This window comes from Melospiza georgiana, chromosome 2 (genome assembly GCF_028018845.1).
Source record: "Melospiza georgiana isolate bMelGeo1 chromosome 2, bMelGeo1.pri, whole genome shotgun sequence".
In the NCBI taxonomy this organism is placed as follows: domain Eukaryota; kingdom Metazoa; phylum Chordata; class Aves; order Passeriformes; family Passerellidae; genus Melospiza; species Melospiza georgiana.
Genome location: NC_080431.1, coordinates 18,294,713 through 18,313,968, shown reverse-complemented (window position 1 = coordinate 18,313,968; position 19,256 = coordinate 18,294,713). Strand labels below are relative to the sequence as shown.

The 19,256-nt window shown below is 35.7% G+C and overlaps 1 protein-coding gene across 1 annotated transcript in view; it reads right to left on the bottom strand.

Moving 5' to 3' along the window:
• Positions 1–1,048: 1,048 nt before the first annotated feature.
• Positions 1,049–19,256, bottom strand: part of TMCO3 (transmembrane and coiled-coil domains 3) — a 33,240-nt gene continuing 15,032 nt past the window's right edge. The window contains exons 7-13 of the mRNA XM_058045455.1: positions 18,702–18,888; positions 17,648–17,765; positions 16,850–17,045; positions 10,541–10,691; positions 4,226–4,305; positions 3,542–3,691; positions 1,049–1,864 (exon numbers count right to left, since the gene is read on the bottom strand). Of these exons, the coding sequence (XP_057901438.1) occupies positions 1,751–1,864; positions 3,542–3,691; positions 4,226–4,305; positions 10,541–10,691; positions 16,850–17,045; positions 17,648–17,765; positions 18,702–18,888 (996 nt within the window). The 3' untranslated portion in view covers positions 1,049–1,750. The remainder of the gene's footprint in view (positions 1,865–3,541; positions 3,692–4,225; positions 4,306–10,540; positions 10,692–16,849; positions 17,046–17,647; positions 17,766–18,701; positions 18,889–19,256) is intronic.

The window sequence follows — 19,256 nt, the reverse complement described above, 5'->3', positions numbered from 1 at the left end:
TTTAAAAATATTTATAGAGCAGCTTTTTGTTCTGCATTTGTCTGTTTTGTGACAACTTTTGAAACCATTTAAGGGGAGGTGGATTTGCCATACATTCCTTCAATCTTTATGAAGCATTAGTGCATAGAGGGAAAGCCCCAAATCCAGTGAACAAGAACTCAAATATGATGATCCCTACCCTGTCCCACCAGCACATACACACTCCAGAGTAATCCAAGTGTCATCTGGACAAGCCTAGCAGATGTCAGAGAAAACACAGAAGAAACTGAGGCTGCTACAGGGCAAAAAGGTACAGAGCACAAAGATCCATCCAAAGCTTTGTGTTGCTACTTGGAGGACAACTTTCATTTTAATTGACAATTTAAACCTCATAGCATGCATTTTTCTAACCATTTTGTGGGTATCAATGTTACTTCAGATGACACTGCAATACTGACCTGAAGTGTTAATGTATCTTAAATAGTATTGGTTTTAGCAGATGAACCTCAAGATGATTCTTAAATGCTTTGTCACAGAGTAGACTATAGCCTATGAGTAAGCTTTCTCTATGACACTTAAATAATGGGCTTTTACAAGACCTATCTCACTACATACAACATTTTAAAGAAAAACCACATTTAAGATCACATTCAAAACACTGTTTGCTAAAATATCATGGTATTTTAAAGAGACTAACAATTTATTCAATGTAAATGTAACTTAAAAGGTCATGGGGTTGCAAATACACATCCAGTCTGCCATTTCCAGTTTTCTGCAAGTTAATTTACTTAAAATAATTTCAAATCTAGAATAGTGTCAACTAAGATCCAAAATAATTTCAAATCTAGAATAGTGTCAACTAAGATCCAACCTCCAAGGTTACAGAAGTACTATTTTTCCACATCTAATTGAAATTACACTTCCCAGTTTTACTACATTTATTTTTTATTTAAAAGAAAACACCCCTGTAAACCATTACTGTAGCAGCAGTTAGCAACAAGAATGGGTAACAACTGTCAGTCTGCAAACATAAATTATGCCCTTTCTTACTGTCAATTTTTAGTCAAATATGTAAATAAATACAAAAGCTAACACAAAATATACCACTATAAGAAAATACATTATATGCTGCAATTTGAAATAAAATATCATGCAGTACTGGCTGCATGAACTGGAATATGTAATTAACTACTTGCTAAACAGTTTGCTAAACAGTTTAACCTTTTCTTTGTGCAGAGGATCACACTTTTATTAACCATCAGAAATTTGGTTTGTAGTTAATTTTATACTGCTATATTAAAATCATAAATGTGAAAATGACTTAAGTCATTTAGTGAAAGAAGATACCATAGGCACCATAATATATATATATCTTTTTTTCCTTTTTGAACAAAATCTGGTGATGAACCAGCATTAACAGGATGAAAATTAAAAGGCACATTCAGGCAAAAAAATATTAAACAGAGTTTGCATGAGACTATATTTAAAAAAAATAATTTATGCTCTGAATAACAGATTGGATCAGAAACAAATGTTCTAGTAGATTCCAATCAGTCAAAGTAAATTTTGTAAAAGGTGTGCAATTCATATTATGCAATTATTTTTTAGTACTGAATTTTGTTTTAAGGTCAGTGTAAGGCTTATAACCAAGTGCTTATTAAGAGGACTGACTACTCAACAGGTCTTGTTTTCTGAGTGCATAGAAATACAATGAGCAATGAAGATGTTTTCCTTGCAAGAGGACATATCCTTCAATTTGTGCAAATCTTGATCAAGTACTTGAGCGCCTTTCAGGTCTCGGAACACATTTCATAATTGCAGCTCTCCACAGGGCAGGGGCAAGTAAAAGGCTTAGAGTAGTCACACTCAGAATAAGAAGATAGACCTGCAAAAGGCAAATAAAAGCCATTACTTCTCTTGGTTACATGACAGTAGAAAGAAGTTTGAGGAGATTAGGCTCTTCTAGACCATGTTTTCAAGAGACTTCACCTGTCTTCCTAAGCAACTTTGCATATTGCTACAAAAGCAAACAATACATGCTCAAATAATCTAATTACCTGTTTACATGGTGTGAAGATACAATTGCAAAAACATCATTGTGAGCTTATAGAAAAACAATTGTTTTTATGTGGAGTGATCAATTTTGAAAATTCAGTATTTGTTAAAAAGTCAAAGGCCAATTATCACTTTATTTAAAAAGCAAAATGAAAATCCTTAAACTAACAAACCAAACCAAAAAGACCCCCAACCAATCAAGCAAGTAAAAAACCTCACCACCACCACTCTAAACTATTCTGGTTTAATGATATAATGGCAAAGTTCACTGGCTAGCTCACTTATCAACAGAAAAAAGCAAACATAAATCCCTTTAAGTCATACCATACATCTTCTGAAAAGAAAAAGATCCTAACTACATAGTTTGAATAAGTCTTAGAAAACAGTGGCAGGACGTAGTTTTGAGGTCTCAAGCAAAAGAATGAGTTTAGGAAATTTCAGAGGTATACAAACCTATACCTTAGATAATCATGTGAGAGCAGAAAAAAATGAAAGTCTAAAAACTTCCAAGCTCAGTGGGTGGGCCCCTAAACTGGTTCTGTTATCACATACAGATATCTTGAAACTCTATGCAAACATGCAATATTTGTAACTCTTAATTATATGAAAGTGTGAACATGAAAGTGAATCACCTTTACCTACAAGTGAACAGCATTGTGTAAGTTTTTCACATGTGCTTTATTTGGAATTGGTTCCAACACTATTCAGTTCACTTGATCAATGAAAATGAAAAACTCGGAGCACCAGGAGAGCATGTTTTTGTGAGCAGAAGCACAGAGGATAAAGCAGCTAGTACTAGAAAGTGAGGTCAGTTCCTGTATCTCTATAGCCATAATTTACCTAATTTCATAAATCAGATTATCTTAAAAAAAAAAAAAGTAACATTCTCACAGGTTCAGTATGAAACTTAGTTTAAGGCTTCTTTCCCAGGGGACTTTTTCATGACTACCAAAAACATTGGTTATTTTTTTCTGTGGAGGATTTAAAATGAACAAGCTTTTCAGGTTAAAGTGTTTACAAGTGTATTTGCTTGTCTAAATGTTAAGGCAATTTTCACAATATCTGCTCTCCAGTTCTTATTTACTGGTATTTCCCTCTTCAAATCCTGTAGTCTCTCTGTATTGTACACTCCTATACCTCTTTCAATAGCTGTATCAAGATTTTAAAAGCAAAGGCTTCTCAGTCTTTATGACTTGGGTGCTATCTGCAACTGTTGACATAGTTAAGTTGTAAGTGAAAGAAGTTAAGGTAAAGCATTTATAACTAAGTTATTTAAAATACTAAGGTACAGTATGAAATAAGTGAGAACCAGCACTAAGAACCCTGTCAGGGACATACAAGTATCCATTTGTATGGGTTGATTCTACTTTTTTTAACAGTTTAACTTTTTTTTAACAGAGGTGCCACAAAATTGGAGTGTGTTGGTGTTTTAAATACTGGGATTTTGTATTACAGTGTAAGTTATTTAGGTGCAAAAAATGAAGTTAATAACCACAGAACAGCTTACCTCCCGAGATATGATCCCTGCTCTGCGTGCTCTACTTCCCAGAACAAAAGAGAATTCACTGACTTGTGCCAGTCCTGCTGAGACAATCCACTTGATATATTGGCTGGTCTTTGGAAGAATCAAAGAAAGGACAAGCACTGCCAAGACAAACTTTAAAAACAGGGTTTTTTGAGTTACTGAGGGTTTGTTTTGTTTGCCTGTTTAAATAAAGAAGTGTAATAATTAAAATAGTATGATCTCTGTAAGATACACAGAATCAAATAGAATACTTTTGAACATAACATAAAATAATGGACTTCCAAGTGTGTCTTCTGTATTAATGTCAAAATAGACAAATGTACATTGCACAGTAAAAAGTAGCATCTTCTTTACTATAATAAAACACTTTTATTACTGTTATTAAAACACAGTTATTACTGTCACAAATCCCAGGCTGGAGAAATAGATCCTTTGCCATGTGCAATTTATATTTAACATTAAATAATTTTCTTTTTAAATATCTGGAGAATATTGTATCAAACTGTATTCTAATCAGTAAGATTCTTCCAAATATATATTTACAGTAATATTCTCTGTTATATCAAATGTTCAGTTCTTGCATAAATTGTCTTTAGGGCACGTAGCACAAAGATCACTTAGATTAATGAAGATTAAAATATTTTTAAAAAGAGTAAAAGAAAATACCTTCATTATGACGACAGACAATGTAAGGAATAGCAGGACTGTGAGTTCATATATTACAAAAGTGGGGAAAACATGAAGTCCTAGAAGGAAAGAAAACAGCATTGCACAGTTTGAGGCTAATATCTTACTATGGTAATTTTCTGGGTTAGTAATATATTTAATTGTAACACTGTATTCTCAAAACAAATCAAACAAAAAGCCTTAACTCGCCTACCAACCACTTGACCACTAAAGCCCTAACTATCTAGTAGATCACAAAAGCATTTCCCACAATATCCAGCCCTTTCCTTTGGGGAGGTTTAGCACAGGCAATATTTCCAACTGAATTAAGCTCCACATGACTGATGCATGAGCACTTCAAATTCTAAAGCTTTCTGTCTTCCACACCAGTCAACAATACAAAATCTGAACTGCAAAACATATCTAATGAAAACTATAAAAATCCTGCAAGAAAATAATTCCATTGTTATGCACAGTCATTCTAACATTTTGCTGGTCATTTAACTTTTTTTTATGGTATCACAGTGGGAGGAACTGTGACAGTGGAAGGAACATGATACTCAGTATGTGCATAGACTATAGCTACAACAGAAATCCAAAGTGTTTTCATTCTACGACCTTCACTTCCAAACTCTGAAAGTCACCTGAACTTGAAAAGTCACTTAGACTGGAATCAGGTAAGGCCATAAACCCTTGAGCATGGTCTAACAATTAAGGAATTATAGAAAAACCCATTGCTATGATGTTGATGGGGTTTCTTTTGTTGGAGTGGATTGTCTTGGGGTTTTTTTGCAATATTTGGTAATTTTAACTTGGCAATTATGTAAAGAAAAGTAACAAGATCCACAAAGAACTCAGAAACATAAAACTAAATCCTGCAAATATTAAACATAAGAAAAAGAACTATTTGTTGGAGAAGTCCTAGAGTCACTGAGGAATAATCTTACAACTAAGTCAATTTTATCTCCTGAAGTATGCAGAACTTCTGCAGGCAAACAGAACTGCATATCTTTGGATGCCCGTTCTTTTTTCATAAAAACCTTCTAAAAAGTGAAATCAAATAATGGTGATGCTCCTGACGAATTCTTAATAGTTGGCATTTCTCCAACCCAATTATTTCTGATGAAGGACAAAAATTTGCCTTTCTAAAGCATAAGGCATGTAAATCAATGCTGTAAATAACTTCTTATTTTAACATAGGACAAGGTTCCACTAATTTTCTCTCTCTGTAGTGCTGCAGATCAAGATGATCTGCAGAGAACCAAGAGTTCTCATCCCTTACAGTAACTTCAGAGGGTTTTGTCTGCATGCATATTCAACTGCCAATAGAAACCTTCTTCAATTACATCAGAGATCTTTACACAAGTGCCACCCAGTCAGCATGCACACACCCGGTTTTATTTCTTAATTTCCTTCCAACTACTGAAGTGCAAATGCAAAAGACTATCAAAGTAAGAGGAGAGACAGCAGAATAAGAGATGAAAACCACACCAAAAAAAGAAATCCACATATATGCACAGATGCATGTGGAAGTAGCTTCACTGCAATATCATGTGCACAGTGCTCCTTCACCTTTAGGCTGACCTCAGAAAATACATGAAAAGCAATCAGAGAAATACAGCCCATAGCAATGGCATGTTTGATAAGAGGGACAATTCTGCCAGATCTAGAACTGAAGGTTTCCAAGAGAGGCTATAAATAAAGCCTAGTGCTCTCATCACTAATATGTGTTCAGTTCTGGAGCACACAGGCAGTCTGAAGTCCATTTGAACAGCTGCCCAGTGTGGAGATTATTGCCATATTCCAAAGAGCTGAAGCACAAACTCCAGCAGATTTCTATACCAATTGCTTGGAGAACAGTGTCTCCAAGGTGAAAACAAGCCTAAACCTGTCACATATGCTATTCTGAGCAGATAAATCAACATGCCAGAAACCAGACATTTTTTTGAAGGAAATAAATCCCATCATAAGATATTTTTATGGTCAGTACAGACCTTTGCCCCTTCCTAGATGAAAAGCCAGGATAAGGCCAGAAGTGCTATCAGACTTCTAAACAAGCACATGGCGCCTTCCCGACAACACAAACACCATCAGAAAGATTAATTCCACAGGCAGAAGGTGCATGAAGATGGCAAATTACTGCAATGGCTTTGATCAGACTTCAACTAAGCTCAGCAGTAATTCTGAAATCATTCTCTAACATGGAAGAAACACTTCAAATAATTCAAAAACTTCAGGAGTGTCATCAGCACATGTCAGATTGGCCAGTAGTCAACAGCTAGGGTAACACTTGGGTACACTTTTACAGAATTGGCCACAAGCTACCAGAGCTTCAGCTCCAAGCAGTGTTCACAAAGAGCTGGAACAGAGGCCTTGGGGTGCATCACTGTCAAGCCAAAAAGCACAGCTCACTCACAGCAGTTGGTATGTATTCTGTGGACAATTACAGGCAAGACTTTGCACAATCTTTTAAAAAGTACTTTTTTCTTAACTAGTAAACTCCCTCTTTCCTCCATTAGGCAGATTATACCAATCTGATGGATAGCTTCTAAACAGCATGTGAAGATCCAGATGTCTTGACTATATCCTGGTCAGATCCAACACCAAAAAAGCAATCTTGAAGATCCTTGATGGCAAACAAGAGCACAAAAATCAGAACTCCGAGAGTCAAACTGGAGCCAGTAGAATTAATTCTGACACATCCTCAAGACAGGACATCACTCAGAAAAATCAAATTAGCTATGTATTGAGATGCTGTGTCTACTAAAAGACCTAAGATCATAGCCTGCAAATGCAATTAATCCTACAGCCCTGGCTAGATCATTAAGCAGCAGAGGAGAAAACCAATCTTCTTAAATCTTTCTCCCAAGGGAAAAGTTCTTTTGATTCTATTGTCAGTTCTGAGAGCATGAAACCTCCAAGTTTCATTGTGCTCCATGCAGAAAAACAAAGCACTAGAGCTGGATGGATAAGGAGATGGATGGATGCATGCAGTTCTAGTTGGGATCCTCCTTTGATTTTCTCAGATTCAACAGAAGAGTAAAAAGGCTCATTAGACAATCCTTGTGTGCATTTTGCTCTGACAGTGGTGGTGCAGGCAGTGTCAGCATCTCCCATCTTCTAAAGAAAAAGACTGAGCTGTTAAAGGGTTTTCAGCACCTTGCATTCAAGGTCCAACACGGATCACAGGAGTTACTCGGAAGGGGAAATGTGGAACCTGGCAGGTGGCTACATCTGTACAGCACATTGAGAACATACAACTTGTCAGTCAGTGGAAGTAATCTGTTACCTCACCAGTGGCAGAGAAGGTCTTGATGCACAGTTTCAAATTCTATACTCAGTCAAACAGTCTATGAAAGATGCCTTCCATCTTTTCAAAAAGTAATCAAAACAAAATCAAATGATGTATCGGTAAAGATCTGTGCACTAGGTACAAAACAGAAATGAGAAGGAAAGTGCCCAAAATGTGGCCCTAAGGGATTGCTCATGATGTTCTCTCAAAACTATCAGTAAGGACAGAGACTAACAGAAACTCTTTAACCTCAGGAGGTGGCATAAAGAGTGCCAAGAACCTTGAAGAGCACCCAGAGGCCTAAATGAATGTACAGATAGAGAGCAACTCCAAGTGCAGCTGTTAATGCCTAACTGCAAAGGTGCATTACTCCCACAAATGCACCCAAGCGCAAATTTAAAGCAGCACCATTGCACAGGTCAAGGGCAGGTCCACTGCTATGGATATTACATGAACAAGTAATATTCAGCTCAGCTTTAAGGCACCAGAAGGATTTCTCTAGTAAGAACAGAAAAGCAGGCATTTAAGACAAGCAAAACAGGAATGAACTTTTCCAAATGACACACTTACAGTCACTTTTCAATTAAGATAATTTTTTCCATTTGTGCCTTTATTCTAAAGGGACCAGAAATGATACTACTGCACTGGTGTTCCTCCTGAGCTCAAGTGTTTCTGCTCTCTATAAGGTGCTTGCTGCATATAGTAACAAACAACTTCTCTTTAGGCAGGGGGAAAGAATCTCTCCTTGTGGCTTGTACATAATTTCACACAGTAAATCTCTACATATTTATATATACATATAATTTGCATGTGTACATATATAAACAAAAAGCAAGCAAGAAGTCTTTAAAAAGAAATCTAGTAAGAAGAAAAATTAAGGAATACCTTTTGTTCTACTCAGGTTTTCTTTGCAACATCACATCACTGCTTTTAAAACCTACCTCCTTGCCACAGAATTTTCTGCTAAGCACAAAATTTAAAAGTAACTGAAAGTAAAGGGGGGAGCAGCAGCTAATTTTTATTTGGGGAGGAAGGGGATTTTGTTTGAGGGTGGCAGGTTTTTAGAGTTTAGGTCTTCTTTTTTTGTCAGTTTTGGAGGGGTTTTTGTTGTTGTTTGGTTGGTTTTTTTAAACAACTAAGCATTATCACATTTTGTCAGATGCCTATGATATAGCTCTTCTGATTTTTCTAGCTAATTTTCTTCAGGGGCAGGTATAGTACTCATTTTCTATAAAATCACACCAATTTGTTATGCAATTTTCTTTCCTCTCCTGCTTGCAATTATAATGGCAAAATTTGTTAAACAGATTTTTTAAAAAATTCTGTAGCAGAATGACTAAAATAATTTCCTTAGAGCACAATATAGGCTGTATGGAGTGCTGCTAGTGTGCCAACTGAGGTCTTGCTATTTTCTTTTACTCTAGTAAAGTCTTATCTCTTGTCTTAATTTATGAAGCCGCAAGAGTGTGGGACAGTATTTTTGTTCAGTCCCTTGTAAAATTAACTTTGGGCTTATAATCACTTGTCATGTTTGTATTTCTGATAACACTATCCATTCCATCACCATCTTTACTGAAACACATAAACAACTTAGATCTGTAATTTAGCATTTAGCAATTACTCATGCAAACTTGTCAGTTATATGGGCCCACGTTTCATCAGAGCTCATCACTTTCCTTCCATTATTAAAAAATAAGTTATTCAAATAAACACATTTATTACTAAGTAATCTGATTTATCACCAGAAACTATTATCATGGGCTGGATTAAAAAAATGAAAATAAAATTAAGACTGGCAAGCATAGCTATTTCATTTTTGTTTTGACAGCCACCAGTTTTAGCTCCTGTTATGAAACAATGAGTAGCAAACAGGTATATAAGGAAAAACATTAAAATTATGCTGATGATGGGACTTTACTGTTATCTGAATAAATATGTGGAGATAAAAAGAACAATTAAAAACTTAAAATAACAGCAGAAGAAAAACTAATGGTGGTTTGAAAAATCCAAACCCTAGGACTTTCTGGGTAAAACATGGGTTGAAGGAGGTTGGATTGGTGCACCAGGTCACATCCAAACCCCCTCTTGGACACTGCAATGTCCCCAGCATAGGGACATGCACCTCCTGTACAATCCACAGGGAACAGCTTTCCCAGGGCCTGTCTCCTCACCCACTGTAGCTGAGCACCTCAGTAACATGTTCCAGTTTCCTTCAGACAAAGGGTATTGGGGCATGCTCAGACAGCTGGAGAATGCAGCAGTTCCAAAGGAGGTTACTGATTTACTGTAAGTATTCTGAGTTAACTCCTTTTGGATATCAAGCACAATGAGTTAGTCCCTTGTCTTATACCTCAGTGCTGCATTTCAGCTGGCATTCAAGTAGTGTCTGAGATACAGCTTCTTTCAATTATTTTTTTCCCTGCATTGAGAACATGTAGATCACACACTCCCAACTAAATTTCTAAAGAAACAAGCTATACAAAATTATGATATTATGACATTCTGCTTCTACAGAAAACCAAGTCACAAAACTCTGAAATCTACTCTATCAATTGAGTCAAACAGTACTACAATTTTAGTATAAAACACATATACAGCTGCTGGAAAGACAAAAGAACATTTAAAAGAACCCCAACGAATCAACAACCAAACCAAGGCCTTTTAATCTTAATATATTTAGTTACATGTTTTAAATAGAGTGATTTCAGAATTAACCGTGAAAAACTGACACTAAACCAATACTTAGAAGTACAACATTGAAATGGCTTCTGAAACTGCATGTTACATTTAGAAGCAGTAGCAAAGGCAAACCAATGTTGTGGTCAATTAACAGTATTGTAACAAAATAAAACATATCTCTTCTCCTCACATTACAGACACAATTTTTTTCTCCTCACCCACATCTTAAGCAATGTTTTTATATATTATATATATTGTATATATTTTATATAGTATAGATTTAACATTATTTAGTATTACATATAAGTATCAAATATTGTAAAGTAAGATTTCTTGGAAGTTACCTATAGATGCAAAGAAAATGATGGCAAGAAAGTCACGTATTGGTTCAATACAGCACATAATCTCCTCAGTAACCATGTGACCCTGAGAAGAGATCAGAGCTCCAGCTAAGAAGCATCCCAGCTCCATTGAAACATCCAACAGCTCTGTGATCTGTTAAGGAATAACAGAGAATCTACTGCTGAGTGACTTTATATACCATTTCACAGTGAAACTATAAAACTTTACATTATACCAAATGCTGGAAATTACTGTGTCTTTATGCAAGTTCAACAACAAACAGAATTCAGTGTGTGTATTTCAATGTTCTGCAGTATTGTATTTATACTGAAGACTCACAAATCTAGTTTCTCCCTTTGTGTTACCTTCTTTCCCACAAAAACAAAAATAAATTTCTTAATCTACATTGCAATGCTTTGTGTGATCCTTATGGACAGCATTTGATTTCACAAGTCAGAGAGAGCCTGTGACAGCTTTGGAGTCAGGATTACATAATACATTGAGGATGTGAAATAAAGCAGTAAGAACAAGGTATTTTCCAGCCGTCAAACAAGGAAAAAAAAGAAAATCCAAGCTTATATTTGGGAGAAGAGTCTCAATCTAGCAGAAGTCCCTGGCATAAATTACATTTTATTATTGTAAATTTGATTCAAATGTGCCTGTGTGCTTTACTGAATAAGGATTCATGTAAGTGTAAAAAGTAAACTGCTGAAATGAAGCACAATGACTACTTGAAAGAATTCAGACTGCTTCATTCTTCTTTAATATTTTAATGCAGTACTAGAAGAAGAGATGAAACACGTAAAGAGACTAAACAAAACACTAAACAACTGCTTGAGGCAAAGCTTGGAACACAAAAAAAAGCAAACTGCACCTCTAATGCATGGTATGGTATAAAGTATATTTTAAAATAATTACTTCAAAATCACACGGCTGAAGATGGTCATCTTGCTGAGAAAGGACAACATTACTAATATTAACAGAACATTTAAAACCAATGACTTACTTTTATTCTAATTTAGATTGAGGAAGAATACACTATAGTACACTTACTTTTATTCTAATTTAGATTGAGAAGGAATACACTATAGTACATTTATGGACACCATTCATTGTATCTTGAATGGTTCCACTCCTCCAATGGAGGAGTGCAAAAGACACAATAAATGAGTCTCCACTCTCTGCATAAGATGGCACCTAAAAATAACCCCAAGACCTTTGTGTACTGAAGTAATAATGTCTGAATGCTCATCACACAAGTGCATTTGTGATAACACTCTAATTTATTCCAAGATACTTGAGGTGATAAATTGGTTCTGTCAACTAATATAATTAGTTGCTGATCATGCAAAGCAAACAAGGCAATGTAATTCTCATTTTAAAACAAAAGGATTTTCAGTGCTTTTTAGAACAATTTGAAATTGTAAGAGGGAAGAAGGCAATATATACATGAAGGACTTTAAAGTCACCAAGAGATGAATAAAATTAAGGAAACAGTTATGAATAGGAAACACTTAAGTTCTTCTCAATCATATATTAGTTGTTTTAAAAGTCACAGCCTCTTTTGGATGATTAAGATCCAATACAGCCTATTCAAATAAAGTTGGAATTATTTTTACTACTCAGCTATAATCTTCCCATACTTAAGTGCTATCAATTGCAACAGAGCTCTACATCAAAATTTTTATAGCTAGTATTTTAAACATTCCCTTGGCCAGGATTAGGTTACCATAAAGGAAGACATGCAGCATATCTTGTATCAGAATTGCAAGACACTGCACTGTTGTGAGAATCCCTCTTCAAGCAAGGAGCAATTTGAGTGTGAAAGAAACATGTTTGTTCAGAAAGCATCAGACATAACTGGAGCAAACTGCATATCTAACTGGGAATTTGTTCCCACAGCATAAAAACTGAATTACATTCCTTCAGTTTATGGCAAGTCAAGTATAAGCTCAAGGGCCTGGTAAAAAAAATAGGCAAGTTTTACTGTTTCTTGTTTAGTCTCTGGGTACTACCCAACTTCAGCTCTACTCAATCCATAGGTCACTCTACATACAGAAAAGTGTAAAGTCTATCAGAGAGCAAGAAAAGAACCAAAAATTCTATCATCTTCTTAGCACTCTCTCTTCTCCTCCAATTTGTTCTTCAGATTTTCAGAATCACCTAGGTTGGATATCAAGTCCAACCTTTTATATGTAGCTTTGTACAGAAATTCCTTTTACAATTCCCATCTTGGTCACCAGTTGTCCCACAGTATTATCTACAAGTGGACACATTTCCTCAACTAAACTGTAGCATCAGGGTTTATTATATATAATGCATGGGCACATGTGCACACACATACTGGAGAGGACTTGTTTTACTGGCAGGAAGGCATTCACAGCAGAGCTTTTTACATAAGCAAAACCTGGAGAGTATTGAGCATGTAGTATTCCCTCTCTGCATCATTTCTAATGTTCAACCTTTACCAACAGGGCTTTAGCCATTACTAATCCCTGGGCTTTGCACTGTCCTCTTCTCAACTCCTATGTCACAGAAAGCTTTTTCAGTCAAAATTACATTAAAAACTCTGTCAATTCACACGTTTTTCTCAGCACAACTAAGCTTTGAGTTGTATTCAAGGGTCCCATTTTATTCCAATTCAGAAAGGATTGGTTTGCTTTCACTAGAATAATGGATTTTTATGTTCAAATGTTCCACCACATCAATAAATAAATATACATACTGCTATAATGTGTTCTGGGTGAATCTCAACCATCTGTTCAGCAGTTGTTTTGCTTATATTCTCCAATGATGTCTATCTTATAGCTACTCTTTCATCATCACAGAAGCTTAATGAATATGATAAGGCAGCAGTAAAATTAAATAAAATTTTGGTGGAAGTTTCAGGCTTCAGTAACTTAGATCTGCTCAAGAGCAAAGAGGGAATTTTAAGGTTGCATTTCAAGAAAGTGAAGCTGTAAAGGAAATTGAAACAATTTTAAGTGAACCTTGTAAAAACTCTATCTCAACTGTTTTATGAAATAATTAACTAAAATATTTGAGATTACAGTTCTTCCTTAATCTTCTTTTAATTGATAGTAAAGAGTCCATAAGCAGTTTACTAGCCATTGAGAAGTACTTCAGGCAAGCAAAGAACAATATTCCAATACTAGTAATGATATCCACTGGACACTGCAGAAAAACTTAGCACATTTTCATACGTAAAGTACTGCAATAACATCACTGTATTTTCTTTTTGGTATATAAAGCAAACTGGCAATTTGCCTCCACTTGCTGCCAGCATCCCAGGTCAACCATCAGGCAGTGACTATTAGTCACTTTTCCCCTACATGTATGCACAGTCCTATAAACATGTAAATGTAACTGCTGTCCTTCTTGTCAGCCCAGGTTTTATATTTTTTCATTTCCCTTATGACATTCCACAATTTCAGTTTTAAAAAACAATAAAACTGACTACTGTTGTTCCACAGGTTTCCAATACAGCATTTCATTATCAGGACAGTGTTTAAAACAATTTTCCTTGTAATGTTTCTGTACATATAGAACATGGAAAAGCAACACTCCAGCACTGAATCCTTAGGCTGACATATTCTTCAGCTCATCCTGGTAAATACCTGGTAAAACTACTAGTTTGGCCATTGATTCTGAATGGTCATGATTTAAGTTAGATATGTTCCTTATGTTGCAATTCAGGACAAGAGTTCACCAATTAAAACAAACAAACAAATGAAGAAACAATCAATCAAACTGCTATCTGCATAACTCAAAGCTTGAAAAGGAGTTGTTGAAAGAACAATAATGATCTACTGATCCTTTGTTACTGAAGACAAGGTACATGATTCAAAGATGCACAACTTTGTCTCAGTGTCATCTATACTGTTACAGGATTGGCACTTGACACAATCCCCACCTCCCAGCCCTGATCTGCCTAGCTAGTTGAAGGATAAAAGGGAGGGGAAGTACAATTATTTCTGAGAATACTGGGAACAGAAAGGGTATATTAAGCTCCAAGTCTTATTAAAACATCTGCAGGTGTAACAAGTTGCAGTGTTATCTAAGTGACTCAAGCTCAGAAATGCTCAAAAGTCACAACCATACTCAAAGCTCCTTAACTGACATGATAATCCTTATATGAAAATTGCTTACTCACACTGCAGTACAGGAACCTCTTCTATCTCACCTCCCCTCTTTCCTCCCATACACAATTTGCCCTTATCACCAGGGAAATGGCAATTCTTGTTTAATTAATCATCTGAGATTTTTCAAACACAGGAACAAGCAAAATAAATGAACTTTATATATAATTAGCATTACATGTGCTGGTGTTACACATTAATCCAAATACTGAATAAGCTTAGCTGGACCCCAGAAACCCAGCCAACACTGAAGCATGTAATAAGTAACTATATGCATGGGGCAGGAACACCTTATCATTCCTAGTCTCTCTTCTGTGTGTTGGAAAGAATGTGTCCTACCAAACAGTGAGTTAAATGATTTTATTTAAAAACACAACTCAAATTTTCTAAATGGAGCCACAGAGTTGTCTTTGGCTAAGGATGCTAAAATAGGCACTCTCTTATCGCTCCTCTATATTTCAAAAGCTTTTTTAGAATTACATCAGTACAGAAAATTCTGTATTTGCAGATTAATTACACAAGCTCCTTCAATATGTAGGCTTGGCTTTCCAAGGAGAATGACCTTAGCAGAATCCATGAGAGTTTAATTGTTTTCCTACCTGGCGTCCAAAAACTTTAATTCAACCTTTCCAAAGATATGCAACACTTCTAGCTTAGATTGCAATCACTCATCCTATGTTTGTATTCCTGACAAAGTACAGCATCTATACCAATTAAGATTGGTTTCCCAGAAGATTTGTTTGTTCACCTATTCAACTCAACAAGCAAACATTTTCTCACTTTTTTTTTTTTTCAGTTTATGTGTTCAGACTATAACTTGTACCATTACTATAATGAATTTATAAATGTCAGTGAATATCAAGCATCTCAACTGGTTCACTGAGGTTACCTGCAGTATCCTTTGTAGCATTCCCTTTGATAAATTATTCATCAACTTTAAAAGGAAAGAATTCTGAAAATGCTGAAGAAGCCTTCTGGATTTGCAGTATAAATCCAACAAACCCAAATATATCCCCCCCCACCATGTGTGTGTATGCACATGTACTGTGTAAAGTCACATATACAAACTCCTTGTGCATTTGAAATGCAATTTGGATATAAGTAGCCAATTTTTATGAAGGTCATGGTTTTAATTAAAGTAAAATTGCTTCTAGATACCATAATACTATACACAACTTCAGTGGTTTCTTTGCTGTTTTTTATTAAAGTTTTTTTACAAGCGTAATGTTTGCTTGTTAGAAAGTAAAAGGGTGAAACTAGTTTTGTTTCTTCTCTTATTAGAGGACACATTTGAAATATGAATAGCTGTTTAGAGCAATGGAATTTTTAACTTATACAGTAGAAGTCACTAACTAAAGCAATGGTCTCACTAACTTCTTTTTAACCTTCTTCCTGAAGAAGGTCAGGTTTTCCTGTTGGACTGTAGTAACTAAGTTAACACCCCTAGAAAAACAGGCACAGGAACTTTTTGGCTTAATTATTCTCAGGGGATGTAACAATCTGCACATTCAGGATAATGGAGTGTCAAACCCATAACATTATCAAGCAACTGTCACATTCTGCTCTCCAGCAGTATAGGTTTTCAGAAGGCTGAAACATGAGATTGAAACAAAAAAGGAGAATTCAGGGGAAAATTAACTACACCCAATATGGTTAATCAAAATCCATAAACCTTAAGGAATTCTCTACTTTCTTAATTTCATCCCAAAATGTGTCTCTCACACAAAAAGAAGATTATTTTACAGTAACAACACTGTTGAGAATTTGGTATTGAGAAGAAATTTGTGAGCAAATGTCACAACTGTCATTATCAGTATCTCAAAACCCATCCTGAATTATTTTCAAATGCATGAAGTAGCCTACAATTAAAACTAAGATCATGATTCCTAAACTGGCTGTATTAAAAGCCAGTTTAGGAATCATGATCTGAGCTATCATGATCTAAACAGCAGAATTTCAGCTGATTCACATTCAAATTGTTATCTCTTCTTGCTCATCTGTGCTATAATGCAGGAATCATTTGCACATTTGGGGGTTGTTGTAAAACAAGTTAAAACCAGACAATTACAGAGGTGCATGTATATGCAATAACACTAAGTTTGATGGCTTTTGTGACACTGATGAAGTAAACTACCCCATGTATAAAAATGTTTTATCCATGCAGAAGATTACCGTTAACATAAGGAAGGTGAATGCAGTTATCCCTAGAATGAGGATCTCCTTGTTCCCTTTGCTTTCTGTGTGCAACTTGCGGTAATACGGTCCTATGAGATAAGTCTTTATAACAAGACATAGCAGAAAAACAGCAGCCAGAGAAAACAGAATTTGGCCAATCAGGATCAGTATTCTCAGAATTTCCTTGAAAATGCTGGAAGAGAAGAACAAACAATAAGTTTCTTTCAAGTGCTCTCATACCTCCCAACCAGTTCCCCGTAAATGAAAATACCTAATTCCATAAATGCTCAAATCAGGAAGGTATTTAGATACATTAGTAAACAAGATTAAGACTAAATCTGCAGAGTGCCCAGAAACCTCTTTTACAGTCTAGAACTTACTTCCATGTTGACTCAGAAAGATTTTCATTGACTAATCTCCTATTCAAAGGTAAGCCAAAGGTAAGGCACAATAATACTATTGCTTACTCTTTGACAAAAAGGTGCCCCGCAGGAATAAAGTGAGTGAAGAAATTAACTTGTTCTTTTACAGTAACAAACTTTTCACTCAAAATTTTAATTATCACACAGGATTAAAGCAGCTATAGCAAAGAGATTATTTTCATACAACTGATTTCATATGACTACTACAGGTTTCTACTTCACAGCAAGCAGGAACAGTAAAGGAAATCTCACTGAACAGAGTGCCTATATTCCATGGAACTGACATTAACTGCAGTGCCTTCACATTCATATTGGCAATCTACATACTAATTGCAAGGGGTAGAGGGAAGATCCATACAATGATTTTTTTTACCTGGAATATGTGCTCACTCCTGCTTGAATAAGTGTAGGCATGACAGCTATAAATAAACCAAGCTGCACATCCTGCATCACCAACATGCCAAGCAGTACGCTGCTGTAGTCAATATCCCCTGCACACCAGCAAAATGGTCATGGAAACAGTCATCAGAAACTATGAATGCTTGCAAACACTCAAATCTAGAAAAGCCTTAATGAAATGGAAGCCAAATATAGCTCTTAATGGGCTGAAGGTCATTCAAAGCAATTTATGAACGTTTTTCCCCATTAGTAGGTAAATTTAAATGTATCTATAAAGACATATTAAAATACAAACAAAATATTAATATGAAATTTCTGTTACACAATAAAAACATAGACTTTGCTTAGCAGTTAAACACTAGTTACACACTGAGTGAAATTCCTCTACTGAGAGTATACAGGCTTTATTCTGAAGACACATTCAAGCTAGCATATGTAAAATATACACCTTGAATTGTGGCATTAGAATGAATATTCTAGAGGGTGAGGAGTACTTTAACACAATTTGTATGAGGGAGATTTAAGTGGAAGAAAGCATGATGTCAAAACTTTCAAAAGGAAACATTTAGAAGTTGAGAAGCTAGAAATATGGCCCTTGAAGGTCCTTATTTGAAAAGCTGTTAGCTATGAAAGACCATCAGAGCTGGTTTCTGTTTCCTGAAGAAGGATGTGAATTTTTTCTATTAACCTTTCTGCCCTGATGACAGGTAGCAGTGGGCTAATCTGGTAACCTCTTAGAGTTCAAGGATTCCAGACACTCAGTAAAGTCAGTTCTCAATGGAGAGTACTACAATGGCTGTACTACATTGTCTTTTCCCAAAGAGGACTGGCTATGTACAAATCAAGTACACCTCCTGGCAAGAATACACACAACACTAGCCCATGTTAAATAAGGATGATTGTTTGTAAACCAGGCTTAAGAGTGGGTTTTGTTTTCATTTTTTAACCAGCTTCTCTTGTAATATTACAAAGTCAACTTTCAAATTTTATTAGATACTACAGCAGTCCATATTTACAGTCATATTTACCTTCTTTATCTCCTCGAACACTACCTGCAAGAAATCTGGACACCAGTGGTGTGCTTGACAAAGACAAACAAGTGGAAATGAAGACACTCTGTGTTGGTCTAATTTGGAGCAAATGGCCCCACAGTAAACCAAAGGCAATCATCAGAACTGTCATGTAGCAGGGTCCTTGCAAAGATATTTTCCATACCTTGGGAAGAAAATAAGATCTTATGACACTTTTCTCACTGCTAATTTACAACGTTTTTTATTGCAAATAAGCAGTTAAAGATGTGTGATTTGGGGCTGTAGTACTGAGGCACAGAGTAATGGATCGTCACACTATATCACCTACTCCCAATTTACAACGCTGAGTAGACATTCTCCCCCAAGAGACTCCTTGCCAGAAACCAGGTGAATTTCCCAAAGCTCACAGACAAATTACAGACCAAATGGTCCAGTATGGGTTGAAATACATTAAAATTACCAAATGAAAGATCAGTTATTGGACGTGATTCTAAGATGAGGAAAAATGGGTGTGGCGAAATCAGTCGCCAACACCAGTAACCCACCCCAAAC